General features: G+C 35.6%; 1 protein-coding gene across 1 annotated transcript in view; it reads right to left on the bottom strand.

Annotated features, from left to right (window-relative positions):
* The window catches only part of PEX22 (peroxin 22), a 70,332-nt gene extending 52,538 nt beyond the window's left edge, over positions 1 to 17,794 (bottom strand). Inside the window, exons 1-3 of the mRNA XM_089825486.1 lie at positions 17,552 to 17,794; positions 6,276 to 6,515; positions 6,129 to 6,176 (exon numbers count right to left, since the gene is read on the bottom strand). Coding sequence (XP_089681612.1) covers positions 6,129 to 6,176; positions 6,276 to 6,515; positions 17,552 to 17,656 — 393 coding nt within the window. The 5' untranslated portion in view covers positions 17,657 to 17,794. The remainder of the gene's footprint in view (positions 1 to 6,128; positions 6,177 to 6,275; positions 6,516 to 17,551) is intronic.
* Positions 17,795 to 23,236: the final 5,442 nt, after the last annotated feature.

The raw sequence follows: 23,236 nt of genomic DNA, 5'->3' as shown, positions 1-23,236 counted from the left end.
TTTGAGGACGTGTGTCTGGCTATTTTATGGTGCAAAATCAAGTTCCTTGGTATCAAATCTTCATCTTCTCTATCGTCTCAACCAAAACACCTGCGTTCTGAAAAAATCGAGCATCTTTTCTACCTACAAACACCATTTTTCTACAATTTTGACCATTCATGGCCACCAGCTAAGGGTTTTTTCAAAACCCTAATTTTTGAGCTCGAAAAAATATTTTGATTTCAAACTCTTGGTGGGTTTTTTGAGAGCTCAACTGGGTTGTCAACCTTTTTTTGGGTGCCTCGATTTTCATGCCTTGATTTTCAAGCCAATGGATCTAGAAAATGATAGCATATTCCTTTTGGGTTTTTCAAACTCTATTCTAGGTCACTCTCCATTTTTTCTAAGTCTTCCATTTTTTTTGCCTTGAAGAACGTGCCTTCACAAATTTTCACAAAAAATGTGCCATAGCATCTCTAAAAAACATTCTGCTCAAGCACAACTCCAAATTCAATGGTTGAAACTATGGCACTTGGAAGCAACGGACCATCGCAATTTTTGAATATCGGAACACCGATCAACTTTTTTTGGGTGTTACGAAGCATCTGACTTCTCCTGGTCCTAATCAAGATACATGGGATCTGAATAATCGAGAGGCAGTGATGCTTCTCAAATTATTCGTGGCTGATGATCAACTTTCTCAGATTCCATTCGGCAAGACAGCTGCCGAGATCTGGACACATCTCAAAGGTCTTCATGAGACTTCTGACAAAAGTAGAGCTTTCTTTCTGAAAAATACTTTGTTTTCTCTTGTCATGGATGAGCGCACCTTGCTCCAGGGACACCTAAATTGGATTCAAGAAATTCATGATCGGTTACTTTCCATCGGTCCCAAGATGGAGAAAGAGAATATTGTGGTCATCACTCTTCGAAGTTTACCAAAATCCTATGAGTATTTTATCAAGACTCTCAACATCACATCTTATGGTGTTGATTTGAAATTTACTGATCTCTGCACCTTGTTGCTTCAGCAAGATCGATAGAAACAACAGTTCGGTAACAACTCCACTTCCACCTCCACAGAGCAAGTCTTTGCTGTGAAATCCTTTCAAAAGGATAAAAGCAAGTTTCAGCAGCCATCTCAACAGAAGTCTTCTACTCCAACATCAGATGGTTCCCGAAAGAAGAACATTCAATGCAACTACTGCCACAAGTTTGGACACTTGAATGTCAGAAACGCTTAGCTGCACAATCTAAGCAATCAGGTTCGTAGCCCAAAGCGAACAGTGCAAAGCACACTAAGTAGGCGGAATCTACCTTTTACGCCTTCATAGCTAAAAGACCTATCGATCATGTCAAGTCATCTGCCTAGTACATTGATTTAGGTGCCTCTCGTCATTTCACTCACCACAGAGACTGGTTTACTAACTACCAGCCTTATTCAAACTTTGTTATTTTTGGTACCGCAGAGAAGAGTACACGAGGGTCGGCAAAGGCAACATTCAAATTCAGTCTGTTGGGAGGAATCTCGTATTCCTTGATGTGTACTACATTCCAAGGATGGAACTAAATCTACTCTCAATCAGTCAATTGCTACAACATTCTCCACACTTGGCAGTCACCTTCACTTCTCATCAGTGCACCATCACTGATCAGGTGACTAAGTCTACTGTCACAGAAGGTCTTGAGGATCGTGGTCTTTTTAGACTTACTAATTCTAGTGATTCTCAAGACTTAGCTATGGCTGCTCGACAGTCTTCTATCAGCACACTTTGGCATCAGCAATATGGGCACTTAAATGTGCATTATCTCTCACAACTTGCTCAAGATGAGCTTGTTCTTGGATTGCCAAAGATTCAGACTCAACAGCTTGGAGTTTGTGATGCATGCCAAGTTGGGAAGCAACATCACACACCTTTCACCAATGGCAATTCATGGCAAGCTTCTCAGAGACTTCAACTTGTTCATGCCAATATCTGCGGCCCTATGGCCACTCCTATTCTTGGGTCCAAGTATTTTCTATTGTTTGTTGATGATTTCAGTAGAAAAATGTGGGTGTGTTTCCTTAAAAAGAAATCAAATGCATTTCTTGTATTTCAAAAGTTTAAACCTTTAGTTGAAAAAGAGTCTGGGAAATCTATTATTACTCTTAGATCAGACAATGGGGGGAATTTTGTCCTAATGTTTTCTCCAGCTTCTTCAATACACATGGCATCAAACACCAGTTAACCACACCCCACACACCACAACAGAACAGTGTAGTTGAACGTCGGAATAGGACAATCACCGAGATGGCTGGATCCATGCTCGAACACAAACATGTTCCAAAGAAGTTTTGGGTGGAAGCAATTAACACTGCAGTTTATCTATTGAACTGGTCACCCACAGTGGTGGTCAAAGGTAAAACTCCGAAAGAGGCCTGGTCAAGTCACAAGCCCAAAATCAATCACCTTAAGGTTTTTGGCTCCCATGCTTTTGTTTGGATCCTTGATGCGTCACGCACCAAGTTGGATGCCAAGAGTCAAAAACTCATGCTTGTTGGATATAGCAGTCTTCACAAAGCCTATTGCCTGATCGATGTTAAGACATCTCGCCTCATCTACAGTCTGTGTCACAAAGTTCACCGAATTTCAGGCATGAAATTCGAATCTGAGCAAACTTCAAATATTTCCATAAAATTCATTTAAATTTGACCTTGTTCGTATGGAAATGAGGATATGATTTTCCATCATGGGAAAAAATTTTAAAAGTGTTTAAGGGTTCAAAATACCATTGTCATCCCGACTTCACTGGAAAGGAGTTGAGCCACAAGACAAGAGCAAAGACGTGGAGATATCATTGTCAATCGATCGAAATGGAAACAACGTTGCAAATCGTCCATTTGAAATACCATTTTTAATCATCCAACATGGAAAAATCCACGGGAGATGGAGGGAAGATGGAAGTTGAGCTGTGTCGAACGATTCATTCATTCATATTTTTCCAATTGATTTTATGTTTAATATTGATATTATTATTAGTTTTTTGTTTGTGATATTTAGATTGTTTTTACTGTATAATATTTTTGGTTTTTATAAAAAAATTATAGTATTAAATTGTTATAAAAATTTGTTTCATATTAAATTATATTAATAAAAATTTAATCAAATAATTTAATAAGATTTATATTTTAAAAATGTGTCAATGTTTTAATTATTTTTAATAATGATTTGAAAACTATTTAACAATGTTAAAATATATTTTGCTTATTTGCTATATATATTAACTTATATTAATCAATTATTTATCATATAATTTGAGTATCATTATATTTTATAAATGTGTCAATCTTCTTATAATGATTTTAAATCTATTTAACAAAATTAAAATATTTTTTTAGTTTACTATAAGTGTGTGTGTGTGTGTGTATGGCGAATTTAAAGTTGAATTTTTTTCCGAATTTTTACTCTCGCCGAACTTCATCTGAATTTTATGTTTACCGAACTCGAATTCGAATTTGAACCTTGTGACTTAGTCTACAGTCATGATGTAGTCTTTGATGAGCAAAGAGGACCTTTCGTGCCTGTTTCTCCTATTCCGGAGCCAACAAACCAGCCTATGCAGGCTCATGATTTAGGAGTTCGGCTTCCATTAGGTCCACCTGATGGGAGGGCCCCAGTAGCTCCTACAGCTCCAGTTATACCAATGATACCTGTATAGACACCTCCGGCTTCTCCTGCAGGATCACCTCATTTTGTAGATGCTTCACTTGATTTTGATCCATATTCTTCTGATGAGGAACCTACTATTCAAGCATCTCTTGATACTCATGTTGGTCATTCTCCTATCCGGCCTAAGTGGTGGGCTAAGACACTTGCTGATCTTCGTGATGATGAGCTCATTGATGGGAGAACTGCTCGAAAAAATAGCAAAACTACAAATTCTGTTAACTTTGCTCTCATGGCCAACATTCACAGTGTGTTTGAACCTCAAACATATTCGAAGGCTAAAAGAATTCCAGAGTGGAAACAGACCATGACATCTGAGCACAAGAGCTTGCTGAAGAACAACACTTGGGTCCTTTTTTATCTTCTACCAGGGAAGAAACCCATTGGCCGCAAATGGTTCTACAAAATCAAATACAAATCGGATGGTACTTTGGACAAGTACAAAGCTCGTTTAGTGGCAAAGGGCTTTTCTCAATGTCAAGGCATTGATTATGAAGAGACCTTTGCTCCTAGCCTACAGACATTCTCACCAAGCCTCTTGGTCCTGATAAGTTTGTCAATTTCAGAGGACAACTTGGTGTTCTAAATAGATTAACCATTAAGGGAGGGTATTACAATAATAGATAAGTCGTCTATTATTAGTTAATGGTTCTCTATTGTAAATATCTAGTTAGGTTTAGTTTGCTTTTGTTTTTTAGCTTTCTCTGTTAGAATAGAATGCTTCTACTCTTTACGATCATTTCCTAAGGAATCATCATTTTATTCTTTTGTATAAATTGACCTTTCGGTCTTTGTTAATAACAAGCAAGTATTTACCAATTACTTCCGTAATAATTGAAACCTGATAGAAATGTCACAATTTGACTACTTGTGGAAAATATATCCTACTTATCAATTGATGAGCTTAAAGGGCTTTGTAATGAATGGTTTGTATAGCACAACACGTGCTGAAGGTTTTGCAAATGAAGTTGCAAGCAAAGTGGTCTCAACCTTGGAGGAAACTCCTTGGTTAAGTGCACCTGACCTTGAGTAGTACTACAATGGGTGAACTCCTGATGCGTCACCTCTATGATCATCATCTAGATGCAGTGAGCGCTAAGTATTCCACTTATTCTTCTGGGAGATGAGTTCTTGTGAACCAGAACACATGAACATGAGACAATGAATTTGACTCTAAAAACTATACAGTTGAACCTTAATAGCAATATCACAATCCTATAGCTACTTCTTTCATGCCCAACCTGTCTTACACACTGTATCTGTTAGCTTTAATCTGATATGCGATGCCCTTCAACTTATTTCCTCCATCCTTCGCACAGCTAATCCCCCTTTTGCACTGCATTTGTGTGATTTGGCATGGAGTATTGTTGCCCACTTTCAATGCCTTCATTGCAGATTTAATCACTCAGTCCAGTCAAAAAAATAATTAAATGCTATGTTTCTCTTGTAGTTAAGGAGAAGAATGAGAACTTACATAGCTACAATTCCCCATATACATTAACAGGTGCTCTACACACTTCTTTGAGAATATTTATATTATTATAATGAATAGACTTCTAAATTCTGCGACTCTCAGCTCTGTGAAACAAATAAAAGGCCACTACTTCATGGATTCATAGGGTAAGTCAATCAATTATGCACTTGCTTCCAACATGCTTAAGCTATGGATAGGTTTCAAGCTAACATCAAGCTATACTTGACTGTACAATTAGGATCATTCTTTGGCAGAAAGATTCATCATTGGCAAGTGAATAACATTAAAATACCTTAGTTTAAAATTCATAAAAGTGTGCTTAAGGATATCATCATGACTTAGCACACATGCATAATCATGTAAATGAGAAGAGAGGAATGGGTGACTATACAGACTCTTTCATGCAATTATTAACAAGTACAACTTCGCATATAATTAAATTGTCTTCTGATGCACTTAAGTCATGAATGCCTACTTCTCAATTCTATGTCAGTTTCTTGACTATATCACTTGACAGAGGAAAAATATCAATTGAGCTGAAAATAATGTTGTCCATATCCTGTGAACAGCTGCAGATAGATTTACAGATAATCTTTGAGCAGATAAATATTAAAATCTCATAGCAAACAAATTTCAAGTGCACCTTAAACAGGAGATTTGCATGCTCTTAGCCTGCACAATTTCATTGTAATTTTAAATAATTTGTATCTCCCAACTCCATTAGGCTCTTACAAATGATAATTACATTTCAAGATTCAAGAGTATATTTGACATGTATGCAAACAAAAGTTCCCAGTTACATAAAGTACTTGCAAATTGCAGGAAGGGAAGCGTTGATTATTTGTAAGTCTAGAATTTTATTGCTACCTAATGCCAACAAAGATCACAATTTAAAATTCCAAAATTACAGAGGACAATCTTCGGCTGCAAATAGAGCTATAAAAAAGGAATGAAAATACAAACTCTACCTTCCTACCACCATTCAACTGTTGCCTCACAACTTGTGCCAAACTTAGCTGCAAAAAAGGAATTCAATACTCAATTCCGGCTAAGAATGCCATTGTAAAAAATGTAGTAAAGACTAATCAGATGAAATTTATAATGAAGCTACCTACCGGTAGTGGAGTAGTAAATTCCTGAGAGGAAACACCATATTCGTTCAAACTTGAACAGGGTAGACAAGCACCTGAAGACGAAGTTGATTGCCCGGCTGACTGGGAGTTGTCACTAGTAGTTGCTGATGACGAATTTCTTGGTTTCTCTGATCTTCTTGGACGTCCTACAGGAGCTTTCAGGTATCTCCATGTAAAAACGATTGCAATAGCAAGTCCTGCAATAGCTCCAATAGAACCATTCTGGAAAGTGCCATAAATAGAGCTCAATGTTAACATCAACAAGTCAAATAATACAAGATTGTATATGAAAAGGTTAGAAGTATCTTGCAAAGAAAAATACTCCTATGCATAGAATCCTTTGATGGAAAGAGCTTCATCTATCACTGATTTTACGGATCATATTTTTCATTTAATGTGGACAATGCACCTTCTACCTAGGTTCCACAAAATTATTGGCATGAGAAATTAAGATTTTAAATGAAACAAAAATATTCTTGTCCTCTAAATACGACAGAGGACTTCTGTGTGTATTAAATTAATAAACATCAAAATCTTATAACTCTTCTTTCAGAAAATTATGTACCATTAAAAAGTCCAATGATATCCATATACGTATCAAATGAGTGGCAGTCGAGTGTGCTGAGGATGAGACACAGCCAGCCAAGGGTGCTGAGGGTGAAAAGAGAACTGCATATTTGAAATATTTAAAATAAACTATCAATTCAGTTGAAAGTTTTCTGGCTTTTATCATTACGGCATGTCAGGCTCGGGCCTCAAAAAAAATGAATGGTACATGTGTGCTATCTTGTTAACCGGAGCATTACTCATAAATAATTCCCACTTGCCTTTCATTATCCCTAGCGGCTAGATGTCTCTTACCTTATATCTAGAATTCATTTATACGCCAAACTAATAATCAATGAAAGTTGAACCATCTTTATGCTGAACAGAGAATGATTTCTCAGGTAAAACAGGATGATATTAAAAGAAAGCAGAAAAACCATCTATAGTCTTTTACTGTCCCATGAGTCGACAATTCCATTACATACCTAAGACAGCTTAGGGATTTCTATATTCTGACTCTGGAAGGTTGCCAGTCACATTAAACCACTATACGACATTGAACCTACTATTAAGTTGCCACCTGGACCATCCAAAATAACGAAAGGAGTGACTGTTATGAGAGACCACGAATATAATATTTGCCTCTTTGCTAATCTACTCAGGCAGAAATATATGCAACGGAGTGACCCATGGATCAACAGTGCAGTGAGCTATTAAAGGGTTACTTTCTTTGGTAATGGGACTCAAGGAAGACCAGGCATTCAACCCCCAGACAACTGCACAGCTCTGAAGGATGTGCAGTCCTCTTTGATCATGAATTAATCATTGCCGTAATTGTGATCCCTTAAGACACTGTGCTTTTTATGACAAATTCTAAAGCTGGTTTAGTAATTTGGTAGACAAGACTCCATTAGTAGTAAACAATAGTTCGTCTATCCTCTCATTACTGACAGATATCAAGGTAGATTCCTTATTGGGCTATATGGATTGTCAACCTTTTAAAAAAAAATTCAAAATCTCTTATGATCTGGTAAACTGCAGATCGGGAGATGTGTCCCAAGGAAAAGCATTTTTGATTACCCTAAAGTGATGTGATAAAAAGTGATTTTCGAGCCTGTATGAAAAGAGATTGCATACTAGTATTTCTGTTAAAAGTTTTTGTTCTGCAAAGGTAGGCCTTGAATAGAGTAGCATAACAAACACACAGCAATGGTACAGTAAAGCTAAAGCATTAGTGATTTTCAATTGCTCAGGTTTAAAACTGAAAAAAGTTATAATTTTATTTTTATCAGTGAATGAATGGTTACAACCATCTAGTGGGTGCCAAATTTATTGGATAGTCATCAGAGAAACTCAAAAACTGTCACTGGGGATGTGTAAAACAATTTTGCCTATCATTGAACAACAGCCCTCAGAACACTCAAAAAAGTTTAGAAAAATTTTGGCAGGTTTCCCATTAATTGTAAATGCATTTCCACAATCCATAGAACTAATCCTGTGCTTCTGGATTTTGATTGTGTGAGTCTTTTTTGAGCCAATGTTTCGGGTCACACTCTGTGAACCATCATCAGGGCAGTAGAGCAGTAAGGAGTTGAGCTAATTGTGTGAGTCTTTTTGGAGCCAACATTTCGGGTCACAGCTGTGAACCATCATCAGGGCGGTAGAGCAGTAAGGAGTTGAGCAGTAAGGGTCACTTCTCAACTCCTTACTGCTCTACTGCCCTGATGATGGTCCACAGAGTATGACCCAAAACATTGGCTCAAAAAAGACTCACACAATCAAAATCCAGAAGCACAGGACTAGGTTTCCCATTCTTTTTCTGTTTAAATAACATAGTTGAGTAACCAATTTTTAATATTAATTTATTGATCCACGCATTAATTTTGCCAACTGATCACAGGTTTGACCAGTTTATTGCAAGGTATTAAGGGGCCATTTGGCTAGATGAACAATAGATTGATGTTATAGTGACACAAGTTCTCTTTCCCTCCTAATTTTGAACTAAATAAATCAGATCAAGGGCTGACTCAACTGGTGTGATACATTATATTTTATTAAAGCCAAATCAACACAGAAAGTTGCCTCAATTTGTAACATCATCTTTTGTAAAGAGGCTAACCTTTCATTGTCAAGACAATGAAGAATCAAGACAAGTTTAATATTCTTCAAGGAATTTGCACGGATGGTTAGAGGGATATATTTTTCTACTTCAAGGAGATCCATACTAAGTAGAATTGATTTTTGTCTGGATATCACATTGAAAGTGATGATATTATCATTGCTTCAATTTGGCCTAGTGTTTGGGCGAATTGTAAATCACTCTTCTTCTTTTTCATTAAATACATAAGTAATATTTTTGTGGCTGGGTTTCACTCCCTCAAGTTGGAGGGTTTCCCCAGGGTATTTGCTGTGTCTTATTGTGCATTAATTTGTTTTGCTGCTCATCTTCATTTCTGGCGTAAAATTAGTGTGGTAACAAAGAAAATTTAAGCAAGATAGGGATCAGATTCATTCAAGTCACGAAATCTTCTTCTCATTTGAGTAAGTCTTTCTAAACATCAAAGATGGTGCTAGGTGAACAGACTAAAGGTTGAAGATAGGCTTGATGGCACATCTAAGCTCACCTCTTGGAAATTCACAATTCTTATTACACTAGAAGAAAATGACCTTCTAGACTTCATGGCAAATGATGTGCCCGACCATCCGTTGAGGCTGAGGAAACTCAATGGAAAAAGAATGTCATTAAGGCTACGAAGGTATTGATAGATTCCGTGAAAGATCATTTGTGCCAATTATATCCAAGATGAAGTCGGCCAAAGTCATGTTTGAAACTCTTCAAGGCTTGTATGAGATCAACAATTCCACCAGAGCTCTTGCCTTGAGACAACAGCTCCGCCATATAAAAAATGTCCAGAGGAGATTCGGTCATCTCCTTCATGAAGATAACTGAGTTGAAAGATCAGCTATATGCCATTAGAGATATAGTTGAAGATAGAGAGCTAGTTACATAAGCACTGAATGGTTTTCCCCAATCTTCAGAGCCCTTTATCCAAGGCATTAGTGGAAGATCTAAATTACCCAAGTTTGATCATCTTAGAGCTGATTGTATTCAAGAGGAATTCAAGTTGGCAGCAAGAGGTAATGGAGAAAGTCCTCATAATGAAAAAAATCATGTTCTTGCTGCACAGGTGTCCAGAAGGGAAGGCAGAGAAGGGAGAAAAGGAAATTTCAAGAGGAATAGAGGTAGAAATTCAGATTTAGCTCTTGAATCAAACAAGAAGAAGGATCTCTCTCACATTCAATGTTTCAGATGTGAAAAGTATGGTCTCTATGATCGCAACTGTATACCAAGATCAAAACAACATACTTCTACTACAAATGTTGATGAGGTGTCACCTGAAAAGGAATCTAGTGACAAATCAAGGGGTTTTCTATTCATCTCAGCTTTTCAAGCAATGTTTTGACCAACAATAACATGTGGTTGATTGAAAGTGGTGCTTCTCGTCACATTACAGGATATCGAGAGCATCTATCTAACTTGGTAGAACGAGAAACACTATTACAAGATAATTGGAGACGATGCTTGTTATTCAGTAAATGGTGTTCAGGTCACATGTCTTCATCTAGATTCTAGCATTCCTCTTCATTTAATATCTTGTTTGTTCCAGGAATCAAAAGAAATCTTGTCCCAATTTCAACCTTGGAGGACAAAGGGTAGAAAGTTGCATTTTCTGAAGGGAAAGTTCTTGCTTGGCCAAAGAACTCTAGCATTGAAACAGCCCATGTGATTGGTGTTTGTCAAGAGGATCTATACAGACTTTCTATTTGTCCAATTCAAGCATTATTGCACGACTCCATCAATTCAAGTGAGCTTTGGCATAGAAGACGTGCTCACTTGCACTTCAGAGCTCTTCCATCTGGTTAGTAGTTTACCAAAGCTCAATGAAGAGCATGATGGTATTTGTAAAGGATGTGCACTGGGTAAGACTATTAAAGGTCCTTTTCACAATAGTGAAAGTAGATCAAAGGAAATTTTAAATCTTATTTATTCTCATTTATGTGGACCAATGTCTTTACCATCTTTGAGTGGATTTGGTATTATGTGATTTTGATTGATGACTATGATAATGGATGAGAACATACTTCTGAAGGCTTCCAAACAATATGTATTGAGCAGGAATAAAGAGGGAGTTATGTGTTCCGTACAATCCTCAGCAAAATGGAGTTGTAGAAATAAAGAATAGAACCATAGTTGAGGCAGCCAACACTATGAAATCTACACACTTTTCTTTGTACCTAAGCTTCCAGATCTGTTGTGAATGTTCAGAATTGAAGCTCTCATCAAATAGTGAAAAACATGACCCTTGAAGAGGCTTTCACAAGTGTGAAACCTGAGGTTAGTCATTTAAATAAAATTTTTAAATTAGTTGTCCTATTTATATTCATGTGCCTATATATAAAAGATCTAAACTGGAACCATCAGGCAATAAAGAAAAACTTGTGTATTACAGTGCGTCTTAAAAGGCCTACAGGATCTACATTACAGGGCAGAAACAAATTGAGACCAGCAGGGATGTATCTTCCAAAGAGGACAAAAGATCAAAAAGGTCTTCCACAGAGATTGACGGCGCAGAACAGGAGACAACTCATGATATGGATATTAGTCCTGATCATTCTCCTTAGATTCAGAGAGAGTCTACTAAACTAGAAGAGACTATTGATCCAGTTGATCCCATAGAACCAACTGATGGGCCAAGTAATATTTTTATAGGTTGAAAGAGACTTCTATGAGCTAGACATACTATGTCCTCATGGCACCTTTAGAGAAAGCAAGAGACTGCAGAAGTTTTCAGGATATGTGGCATTAATGAGTCACATCATTGACTTTCAGTCTTTTAGCTTTGAGGAAACATCTAACCAGCAAGTGTGAAGAGATGCCATGACAGAAGAATGTCAGTCTATTATCAAGAATGATGTTTGGAATGTTCTATCAAGGCCTAAAGGAAAATCAGCTGTCTAGTGGCTTTTCAAGATCAAGCATTCAGCTGATGGGAGCATTGAGAAATACAAAGCAAGACTTGTGACAAAAGGATTCTATCAGAACAAAGGAATAGATTATGAGGAGACATCTGCTCCCGTTGCTTGTTATACATCTGTCAAGAAAATTATTGCTATTCCATTACCTAAAGTGTGGAAGCTGCATCAAATAGACGTAAAGATTGCATTTCTTAATAATGTGATTAAAGAAGAAGTGTTCATCGAAGTATTTTGTGATTCATGAAGAGTCTCGTGCATGCTGATTGAAGAAGGCATTACACGGCCAAGCACCTAGTGCATGGTATAAAAGGATTGATCAATACTTTATCAGGTTGGGATTCTCAAAGAATGATACAGATTCCAATCTTTACTTCAAGATAGTTGATGGTGAGGCCTTAATATTGGTTCATTATGTTGATAATTTAGTTCTTGCTAGAGCATATCATTGCATTGTCAAATGCAAGAAAAAAATGAGTCTCTGAGTTTGAGACGAACAATCTCAGTCTTATGCATTACTTTCTAGGACTGGAAGTGTGGCTCATGGATATCTTGAAGATATTTGGGATGATGGATTTGCAAGTCCATGTCACACCTATGGAAATAAATTTGAAGTTAAAGTGATTGATCGGATCATTGATGTTGTTCAAATTAACAGTTGTGATAAAGATCTTCATACCTGTTTGCAATCTACCTTAAGTAATCTCAGAGATTAATTGAGTCATTATGATGCTTGTAGCTGTTCTTATTGAAGTATTGTTCAGCTGGGAATTATATATGCGTTTGATTCCTTATGTGTTCAAGTTTCCCTTTTATCCTATTCCTTTGACCGCTGGAAGTATATATATGACACAACACCTACTTCATATGAGGTGGCACCATCTTTATACTTTGTTGTCATATATCCATCTTGGCATCTGAATTGGCATCATGCATGTGTTCTCTCTTTGTTGGCAGTTTATTTGGAGGTGTCAGCTCATTTATAGCAGGCATTGTTCTCATTTGTAATTATCAATTCAACTTATCGTTAGCGGTCATTTATTTCTTATCTGTTGCCACATATGCCTTAGGGCAGTGATTGGTTGGAATTCTGTGTGGCACTACTCATGTCCTTATTATCGACATCAAATGATCAAAAGATGGTTTGATTATTGTTTTGGAGCATCATCATATTTTGGTGTGACGTCTTTCTACTAAGAGCAACATTTTTAATGGTTATCGACTTCTCTGTTATTAAGTATTCAGCATATTGTGGGTTCTGCAACTTTTTATAAATGTGCAAAGACATATTTTTTGTACTGTTTTTTGCATACGATCCATGTGTGATCGTTGAGCAGTCCTTAAGAGTTTTTTAATGATTATAAGTTTTTCTAGAAGTCTGAGGGATTGAGACATTACTCTTAAGCAAGCATCTTGTAATGTTCTTCTAAGCTTTTGAATAAAAAGGCATCATATTTTGTGAGCAGGGTTGTTTCCCTCGAGAGAAGGATTTTTCCCAAATACTCATGTGTTATCTGTTATTTTAAGTTTTTGATTTAATTTGTTGCATATCTATATTCTAGTTCAAAATTTTAACATGGTATTAGAGCGGATCTAAGGAAACAATCTAGAACCCAAATTATTTAGCTATACATTACTCTTTGCTCTACTTTCCAGTTGTTTGTTTCAGCTCTTTATAATAGCGAACGGACTGAAAGTTGAAGACAGACTGGATGGTTCTTCAAAATTTTCTTCATAAAAATTTAGAATTTTGATTACACTAAGAAGTGAATGATCTTCTTGAATGTGTGAATTACGATGTTAGAGAACCTTCTGATGATGTTGAGAAAACTCAATGGAGAAAGAATAAATTCATGGCAAGGAACATTCTAATCGATTATGTTAAAGATCACTTGGTTCCTATTATTTCAAAGTTGAATTCAGCCAAAGGCATGTTTCAGACTTTGAAGGACTTATATGAATTCAACAACACTACTAGAGCTCTAGCCCTGAGACGTCAACTCTTGCAAGTTAAAATGGCTAGAGGAGAATCAATTGTTTCTTTCTTCATGAAGATTACAAAGTTAAACGATCAGCTCAATGCAATTGGAGATTCCTTTGCAGATGAAGATTTAGTCATGTTAGCTATGAACAGACTTCCCCACACTTGGGAATCCTTCATTCAAGAAATCAGTGGAAGTCATGAACTTCCTAAGTTTAATAGGTTGACAGTTAATTGCATTTAGGAAGAATGAAGACTAGAGGCTAGAGGTAATGCACGTAAAACTCATCATGAAGATGATCATGTACTTGCTGTTCATACTTCTAAATGGAGAGAATTCAAAAGATTCAAAGATAAGAATTTTGATTCAACCCTTGATTCCAAGAAAAAGAAGGATCTTGTAGGGATCCACTGCTTCAGATGTGACAAATACGGCCATTCTGCTAAAGATTGTACTTCAAGACCCAAGCATCAAGTGGCTGCCACAAATGTTGAGAGCTATCTCCTCAAAGCATCAAGTGAAAATTCTGAAGGGTTCTTATTTATTACTGCACTTTCTAGTTATGTTCCTAATAACAATGATACATGGCTTATTGATAGTGGAGCCTCTTGTTACATTACTTGTTACCGTAAACCTCTCTAATTTGAAAGAAAAAGATTTTGATCTTCAAGTTATCAACTTATCATTGATGATGATGCATGTTATTCTGTGAAGGGTGCTAATTCTAGTTATTTTCAATTGGATTTTGGAATTCCTCTTCATCTGAGCGATGTTCTTTTTGTTCCTAGCATTAAGAGAAATCTGATTTCTATTTCAACGTTGGAAGATAAGGGTTATCATGTTGCTTTTGTTTAAGGCAAAGTTCTTGCATGGAAGAAGAACACCAGTATTCAGACAGCTCGTGAGATTGGTGTACATCATGACAGTCTTTACAAGCTTTCAGCTCATCCTATTCAAGTATTAGCTCATGATTCTATAAGTTCAAGTTAGTTGTTGCATAAAAGAATTAGTTACCTAAATTTCAGAACTATGTCTTCAATGGAGAAGGTGGTGGTTGGTCTTCCAAAGCTGAACCAAGATCATGAGGATATCTACAAAGGGTGTGCTCTAGGTAAGAACATTAGAAGTGTTTTTCATAGTAGTGAAAATAGAGCAAAGGATATCCTAGAGTTTATTCATTCTGATTTGTATGGTCTCAGCTATGTTGTTTCTCTTAACAGTTTTGGGTACTATGTTACTTTTATTAATGACTTCTCTCATGTAGTCGATTTATTTTCTTAGATCTAAAGAATTTGATGAAGTGTTGTCCAGATTTAAAGAATTTAAAGCTCTTGTTAAAAATTTGTCTAAAGGTTTTAAGGTCTGATAATGGAAAAAAATATTTATCTAGTTTATTTCAAAAAAAATGTGTTGAAGTTGTAATTAAGAGGAAGGTATATGTCCCTTATAATCCTCAATAAAAAAGTCTTCAAACACTTTTATAGGCAAAAGCTTGCAGGACAACGGTATATATTCAAAATCATAGCCCTTGTCAAATACCGGATAATATGACTCCAGAAGAAGCATTCTTGGGTACTAAACCAGATATTAGTCATCTCAGAATTTTTAGATTTCTTATCTACATTCATGTTCCAAAAGAGAAAAGAACTAAGTCAGAACATCCAGAAAAGAAAGGCATTTTTGTTGGGTATAGTGAATAATCAAAAACATACAGAATCTACAATTCCAAGTCAAAAGCAAATTGAAATCAAAAAATCAATCCATTAATAATATCAGGATTTATGAGTCATAAACTGATTAACTCATTAATCCTGATATTATAACTGAGTGTCCTATGACTAATTCTAAAAATCTCCTTCATTTACTTTATTACTTCTCTATCATTGAGAGTTTTATCCAATTGAGATTTAATAGCTCTCATTTCTTAGTATAATCTTTTTTTTATCTATCTACACTGTAAAAGCCTCTTCATGTGTACCTTGATATTTATATTGACATACTTATGCTGCAGACACATAAAAGCTATTTTTTCTCATTATCATCAGTTTTCACTAGAGCTTTGAAATCTCTTCATATGCAGCCTTGTTTGTACCACATGGATCAATTATCTGGGATAAACCCTCATTTACGGAAGCTTAAAAAAACTTATTGTCTATAAAATAGTTAATAGAAATTACCTCTGCATGTCCAAATAATCAAACTTAGATACAAGATGTGCATTAATTTCTCAGCCATCAAGATCTAGGACTAGGTTGTGAACTTGCGCTGTGCGTCGCGGCCAAAGACTTGGAAAAGTAATCATGAGCTAAAAATATCTTCTAAGCTAAACCATATGGACCAAAACAAAATTCTAAGGTCCATATAGCATCAGAATACTAGTATCATCATGTCCCACATATTAAAGCATGATGGTGTCGTCACATTGCACATATTAGGCGAGGCATGGCTTGGAAATCAATCTTTGTAATTTTAGTCCAACAGATACTAAAATAGTCTTATCCTAGTCAGAAATCAATTGTAAATTTTATCAGAGACTCTGGCTGATTATGACTACTGCTGTCAAAAACAAGTGGGGTTGGTCTCGAAGCTCTTGTGACTCCAAAGTTATATTATTCATAATACAAGTGCACTACAAGAGACCCAGTCGCGCATTACGTAATTTACTAATTTCCAATATATGAAAAAGTTTCAAACTTTTGATGTAATTCAAGCCTCGTATCCTGAGTTTTTAAAGCCAAAAAAAATAAAGACCAATCTCATGCGCATGCTATAAACAAACAAGAAGAAATTTGCATTGAATTATTTTTGGATGAACAATATGTTTTTTATAAGGTACTCAACTAAAATCATACAAGTACCACTTTCCCAGTGGAATGTTGAAAGGAGCAAAAACCTGGTCAAATTTAGTGATTCAATCTACTGCTTGACTGCAATTTAGTTAGCTCAAATTTAATAAATGTTCCATGATGCCACACCCCTACCTCTTGTTCCCCGTCCCATCCCATGTTATCTTCCTTTTCTAATGTTCCTCCAAGGACTTTTGAGTAGTTTAACGCGTCATCTGTCATAATCCACGTTCCCCTCCCTGAAACTATTCAATCCGGACAAACCCTTTCATTGGGTATGCGGAAATTGAGAATTAGGCCTTCGCCACTATCACCTGCAATCTCGTCAAGATGGCAGGATCATATGCACGAGTAGGCAAAAGAACATTTGATCCCTACGCCTTACTTGTGAGGTGAAAGATGGATCACGGATTGATAGAGGGACATAGCAATGTATGTAGATGGCATCTGTGTGATATTGATCCGTCAAGGACCCGCTACACCTACAAATTCTTGTCTTGACAAAAGCCCTAACTTTAAAAAAGCTTAATTCGAAAGCCACAACAAGAACACCAAACGAATGTGTGTTGTATATCGGCATTGGTGAACCAAACATCATAAGTCAATTGAATTATCCGATTTACAGAGTTATTATAAGGAAACAGCAGGAACAAAACCAATCAGTCATGCTGTTTGAATACTAAACATATCTACAGTCCAACCCGTTGAAAAACTGAAGGCTAAAATCCAGACCATTGATTGCAATCCCAGACAAAGATAGCACGTACCGATTTTTCAAAATATATAAATCACCGAATGGTGGAAAGATTAAGATAAAGAACAGATCTATGCTGTAAGAACAAAAACACACCTTGTGATTGAGGAAGAGGGCAATGATATTGGACATTTTGGCGTTAAGTTGAGCATTGAATCTGCGAATCAGGTCTAGCAGCTCCTCTTTCAACAAGTCTCCCATCCCAGATATTCTCTTCTAAAATTCTCTGATTCCAAACTCTGGCCTAGTTTTTTATGTTTCGTAATGCATTGTCACTGCCTCAGACGCGACACTTTCCCCCTCCTGTCTTTGACCTTTAATTTTATATAGTGTTGGTGAGGTTATCAGTCGTAAACCACATCCATTATTTATACTCGACTAAATATTTTTGGCATACGGAGACATATTCTCATTTGCCGCCACAATACCTTTCCCCTTCCATATGCGATTCCGTCAATTATACGTTGATTCATCTCCTCTACTCCAAATTCACCACCCCCTATAACAATGGTCCTTTGGCGAATTATATCGACCGTTTTGCCTAAAGTCATAGACATATTTAGGGAAACGACCCAATTACTCTCTATGTTTTTGTGAATTGCTCTTATGCTTTTTTTTGGAAAAATTCACGAGCTCCATATGGTTAAAACAAAACGAGGCAAAAAATAATAATAATAATAATACTATTATATTAAAAAATTAATCTAATAAGAATTCATGAGGAGAAAGCATACATAGAAGCAAATATCAAATAAAGAGTTAAGATGCTCATTGCACAACTTAGGACAGGCTCCCATCATTTGAGATGTGAAATGGGCAGATGGGCAATACCCAAAGAAGAATGGGAGGAGAGAATATGTTGTTTTTGTAGCACAGGGGAGGTTGAGATCAAGTGTCACTATCTCATGGAATGTCTAACATACAATGGCATCCACTATAGCTATCAAGATATTCTAGCAAATGGCAAGTTAGATACTCTTTTTCAGGAAGAGTAGTTGGCCAAGACAACAAATTTATTGGTCAATATTCACTCTCAAAGGGCATAATTAGAGAAAACAACTCTAGAAGGCCTAATGTTTATTTTTTTAATTTATTTATTTTGGCATGCTTGCGAGTCTTATAGCCTACTTTATTCTCGCAGACATTGTTAAAATCGTTCATTCATTCATTCACATAGTTGTTACATCAAAAGTCTAATTACTGTTCATAAGAAGCCCCAAAAAATAATAGCACATGTACTAATAATCAATCACACATGTAATGATTATTGATATTTTTAGCTTTTTTGGTTGTTGATTGGTCCATTTGTGCAAAAAAGTATTAATTTTTTGGTGACCAGTATTGGAAGGTGAACATAGCAAGTTCCAGATGAACGCTTTAAAATGACACTTTTAGAACACCCACATTCTACGAGTTCTACAAAGAACTACGTAAATGCGGTAAATTCAAAAGGTTGGCTTTAAGCTCTTCACTCACCTACAGAGGTTCACCAAAAAAAAAGGTGAATTTTGACATGCGGATTAGGAACTATAGGTGCGCGAAGTTAGCCTAGGCGGCTATTGGGTCATTTGCTTGACAATTTAATTTTGGTCTAATGATGGATAATTTGTATTCGCCAAATTTCATTAGGGTAGGGTATGTATCTTTTGTTTGCAACATATGTAGGTATCTCTTGTAAGAGTATGAAATAGATAGTTTATATTATTAATCTAGCATTTGCATTAAAAAGGAAGTGCAATGGTTACACAAATAGCAAGATATAAAATCGGTATTTTAATGAACTATATAAAAGTAATAAGACAAGCATGAACAAAGATGTTCATTTTTTATTGTCATGATGTAAAATGTGTATAAACAAGAACATGGAGGAGACAACTACTTTGAATTTGCATGTGAGAGGAAGTGAAGAACATTCTCATAGAGCACACACAATTTGAAAAGGAGATAAGAAACTCATGTTATTTGGTCTATTTCCAATGTTCAAATATTTTTAATAATCAATACCAAGTTTAATTTGTTAGAATAGGCATTGCATGTCCCCTATTACTTACTATTTAGAATAGTTGATAGTTAATAGTTAATTTATATAACACCAAATATTTATCACTTTCAAAAATATTTTAAAAAATCATTCAATAATTAATAGAAATAATCATTATTAACAATCTTAAAATCACAAAAGGTAAATTGAAACTAACAAAAAAATTACAAATAACTTTAGTGGAACTCTACATATCTAAGGCATAATAGGCAAATAGATGGCACTAGATAGTCTACATTTCAAAATCATAATTTCAAGGAGTTGTTAGAGTGTTGGAAACTAGAATTGGAACAATTGTTATGTTGTCATTGATGTCAAACCTTATTGGTGAAATAGCTACTACCTAAGTAGAATGTCATATCAAGATGATTGATGAAGAGGATTTAGAAGATAAGATAACAAGAGGACCTACTAGAAAGATTGAGTTGTATGGAATTACAATGGGCACTTGATCAGTTAGACCTTGACAAGATAATGTTTTGTTTAATCATAAAACTCAGTGGATAAGATAGTTGTGTTGAAGCCTAGAAGAGATGGTCAATGAAGAACAAATGCATAGGATTAACTGAATTTCAAAGTAAAAGATTAAGGAAACTATAGTTGAAGTTAAGTTGTGATAGTGTCGACCAAGTGAATAGTCGAAGCCAAGCAAATATAGTGTCAACCAAGCACCAATAAAGATATAGTATCAGAAAAGTTGGATTGAGCGCCAATAAAAGGATCGAGCAAGAACATTATAAGTTGAGCAAGGCAATTAGTGATGATGGAGTTATCTAATGATGACCGAGGCCAAGGAACATAATTTTGGCCGGGTGTCAACATTTGTTATTTCGTGAAGGATTTGAGATTCTTAGCTGACATAGTTGAATTCTTGAAATATGTAAAGTGTGTTGAAGATAAGGATTGATGAGTTTGATCATTTAATGCAAGAGAAATCATGTTTGAGAATTTCTAAGCATGGATTCAAAAAGATGTTTTGAGAAGTGTCTAGAAGGAGGAGGAGGAAATTAAAAGATGGAAGGATTCGATGAGTCTAACCTAAACCTAAGATCAACCGTGGTGTTTAACTAGCAAAATATCAAAGCTACCTATTTAATGAGGCATAAGGATTAACCTAAAGTGGTTGGAGTAGTGTTAATTTTGTTGACTGGCAAACTTGAGCATAAGGCTGAGAATGTCATATCAAGATGATTGATGAAGAGGATTTGAGAAAATAACAAGAGCATCTAGTGGAAAGATTGAGTTATATGGAATTACAATGACATTTGATTAGTTAGACCTTGACAAGATAATGTGTTGTTTAATCATAACACTTAGTGGATAAGATAGTTGTGTTGAAGCCTAGAAGAGATGATCAATGAAGAATGCATAGGATTAACCAAGTTTCAAAGCAGAAGATTAAGGAAATTATAGTTGAAGTTAAGTTGTGCGAGTGTCAACCGAGTGAATAGTACAAGTCGAGAAAATATAGTGTTGACCAAGCAACAGTAAAGATAGGTATCAGAAAAGTTAGACTGAGTGCCAGTAAAAGGATTGAGAGAAAACATTATAAGCGGAGCAAGGCAATTAGTGATGATCGAGTTATCTAGTGATGACTGAGGCCAAGGAACACAATTTTGGCTGAGTGTCAACATTTTTTATTTTGTGAAGGATTTGAGATTCCTAGCTGACACAGTTGAATTCTTAAAATATGTAAAGTGTGTTGAGGATAAGGATTGATGAGTTTGATTATTTAATGTAAGAGAAACTGTGTTTGAGAATTTCTAGGCATGGATTCAAAAAAAAGTTTTGAGAAGTATCTAGGAGGAGGAGGAAATGAAAAGATGGAAGGATTCGATGAATTTGACCTAAACCTAAGATTAACGGTGGTACTTAAGTGGAAAAATATCAAAGCTACCTATTAAAGGAGGCATAAGGATTAACCTAAAGAGGTTGGAGTAGTGCTAATTTTGTTGATTGGTGAAATTGAGCATAAGGTTGAGAAGAAGGAGAAAAGTTGAGATGAAGAGTGATTGCTTGAAGGATTGCCAAGTAGATCAAAGACAATGATGGAGACATGAATGGAGTCCAGTCAATGAGTTAGCAGATGAGGTACATTGTGATTTGTATTTGTAAAGTGAGTTATATTTATTAAATCAAGTTGTTGTTACTTTCTAACCATTGTATTAGTTAAAATCCTTTAACCAAGATTGAAGAAACCTGATAATGTGATGTGTAAACAATGTCAATTGGGAAAAATGACAAAATCTAGTTTCAAGAACAAAACCTATACTTTTGATGTTATTTTAGAGTTGGTTCATACTAACCTTTGTAAACCTATTGGTGTTCAAAGCTATTGTGGTGACAAATACTTTATTCTATTTGTTTATGACTACTCTAGAATGATGATTGTGAAGTTTCTTAAAGAAAAATCTAATGCATTTCAAATGTTTAAGTGGTATTTGTCAAGAGTTGAAAAGGAGACAAGTAAAAGCTTCAAGTGTCTGAGATCTGATAGAGGAGGTGATTTCATATCTGGGGAATTCAACACATTCTACATTGATAAAGGATTCGAGAGATAGATGTCTACACCGAGGACCCCTCTACTGAATGGTATAATTGAAAGGAGCAAAAGATCAATCATGGACTTTGCTAGAACATTGATGATGGAGAAAAATGTTGCACCTAAATGCTAGAGAGAAGTTGTAAGTACATTAATTTACACCTTTAACAAAGTATGAATCAAGAAAGGTACAAATTTTACACCTTTTGAGTTATGGTATGGGTATGCACCTAATGTGAAATATTTCAAAGTTTTTGGAAGAAAATGTTATATATTGAAAGACAGTAAATATGAAAAATTTGATGCAAAAAGTGATGAAGCCATATTTATAGGATATTCCACTAAGAGCAAAGCATATAAGTGTTTGAACTCTAACACTAACAAAGTTGTGGAAAGTGCACATGTGAAAGTTGATGAATACGCAGAAAATAATGAAGTTGAATGTAAGAAGGAACTTGAAGATTACACAAGTTTCATATACATTGATGAAGGATAGTCTTGCACTTTACTAAGAATAAATTTGTTGAGCAGTAACAAGTAGTACATGCTAAGTAACAACAAAAATGTGTTGAGCATAAGGCAATTAATGTTGAGTGTTAGGAAGTGCATGTTGAGTATCATGTAGAGCTTGTCGAGCATCAACAAGTGACTGTTGAACAACCCAAAGAACAAGTTGAGATACATGAAGTGCTATCTAAAGCTAATCTGCGAGATGAACATGAAGAAGAAAGAACAAAAGAGCCTGCATTAGCAAAGTATGTGAGAAAAAATCATACGCCTAATCAAATCATTAAAGACAAAGACTATTAAGTTATGACAAGGAAACGATTGAGAAGTGATACGTGCTTACTATGTGAAATTGAGACCAAATCAATGAAGGATGCCTTGGATAATGAACACTCAATCCAAGCAATAAATGAAGAGATTGAGCAAATAGAAAACAACAAGACTTGGTCACTAGTACCTAGACTAAAGGACAAGAATGTTATTGGTATAAAATGGGTATTCAGAAACAAACTGAATGAGAAAGGTGAAGTTACAAGAAACAAAGTAAGACTAGTTTGTAAGAGATATGCTCAAGAAGAAGGTATTGACAATGGGAAGACATTTACCCCTGTTTCAAGATTGGAAGGAGTGAGAACTCTATTTGCATATGTTGCTTACAAAGGATTCAAAGTGTACCAAATGGATGTCAAGT

Source organism: Cupressus sempervirens, chromosome 4 (genome assembly GCF_028749045.1).
Source record: "Cupressus sempervirens isolate cs-2001-9-10 chromosome 4, ASM2874904v1, whole genome shotgun sequence".
Classification (NCBI taxonomy): Eukaryota; Viridiplantae; Streptophyta; class Pinopsida; order Cupressales; family Cupressaceae; genus Cupressus; species Cupressus sempervirens.
The sequence above is the reverse complement of the archived record's forward strand: the minus strand, read 5'-3'. Positions and strand labels throughout refer to the sequence as shown.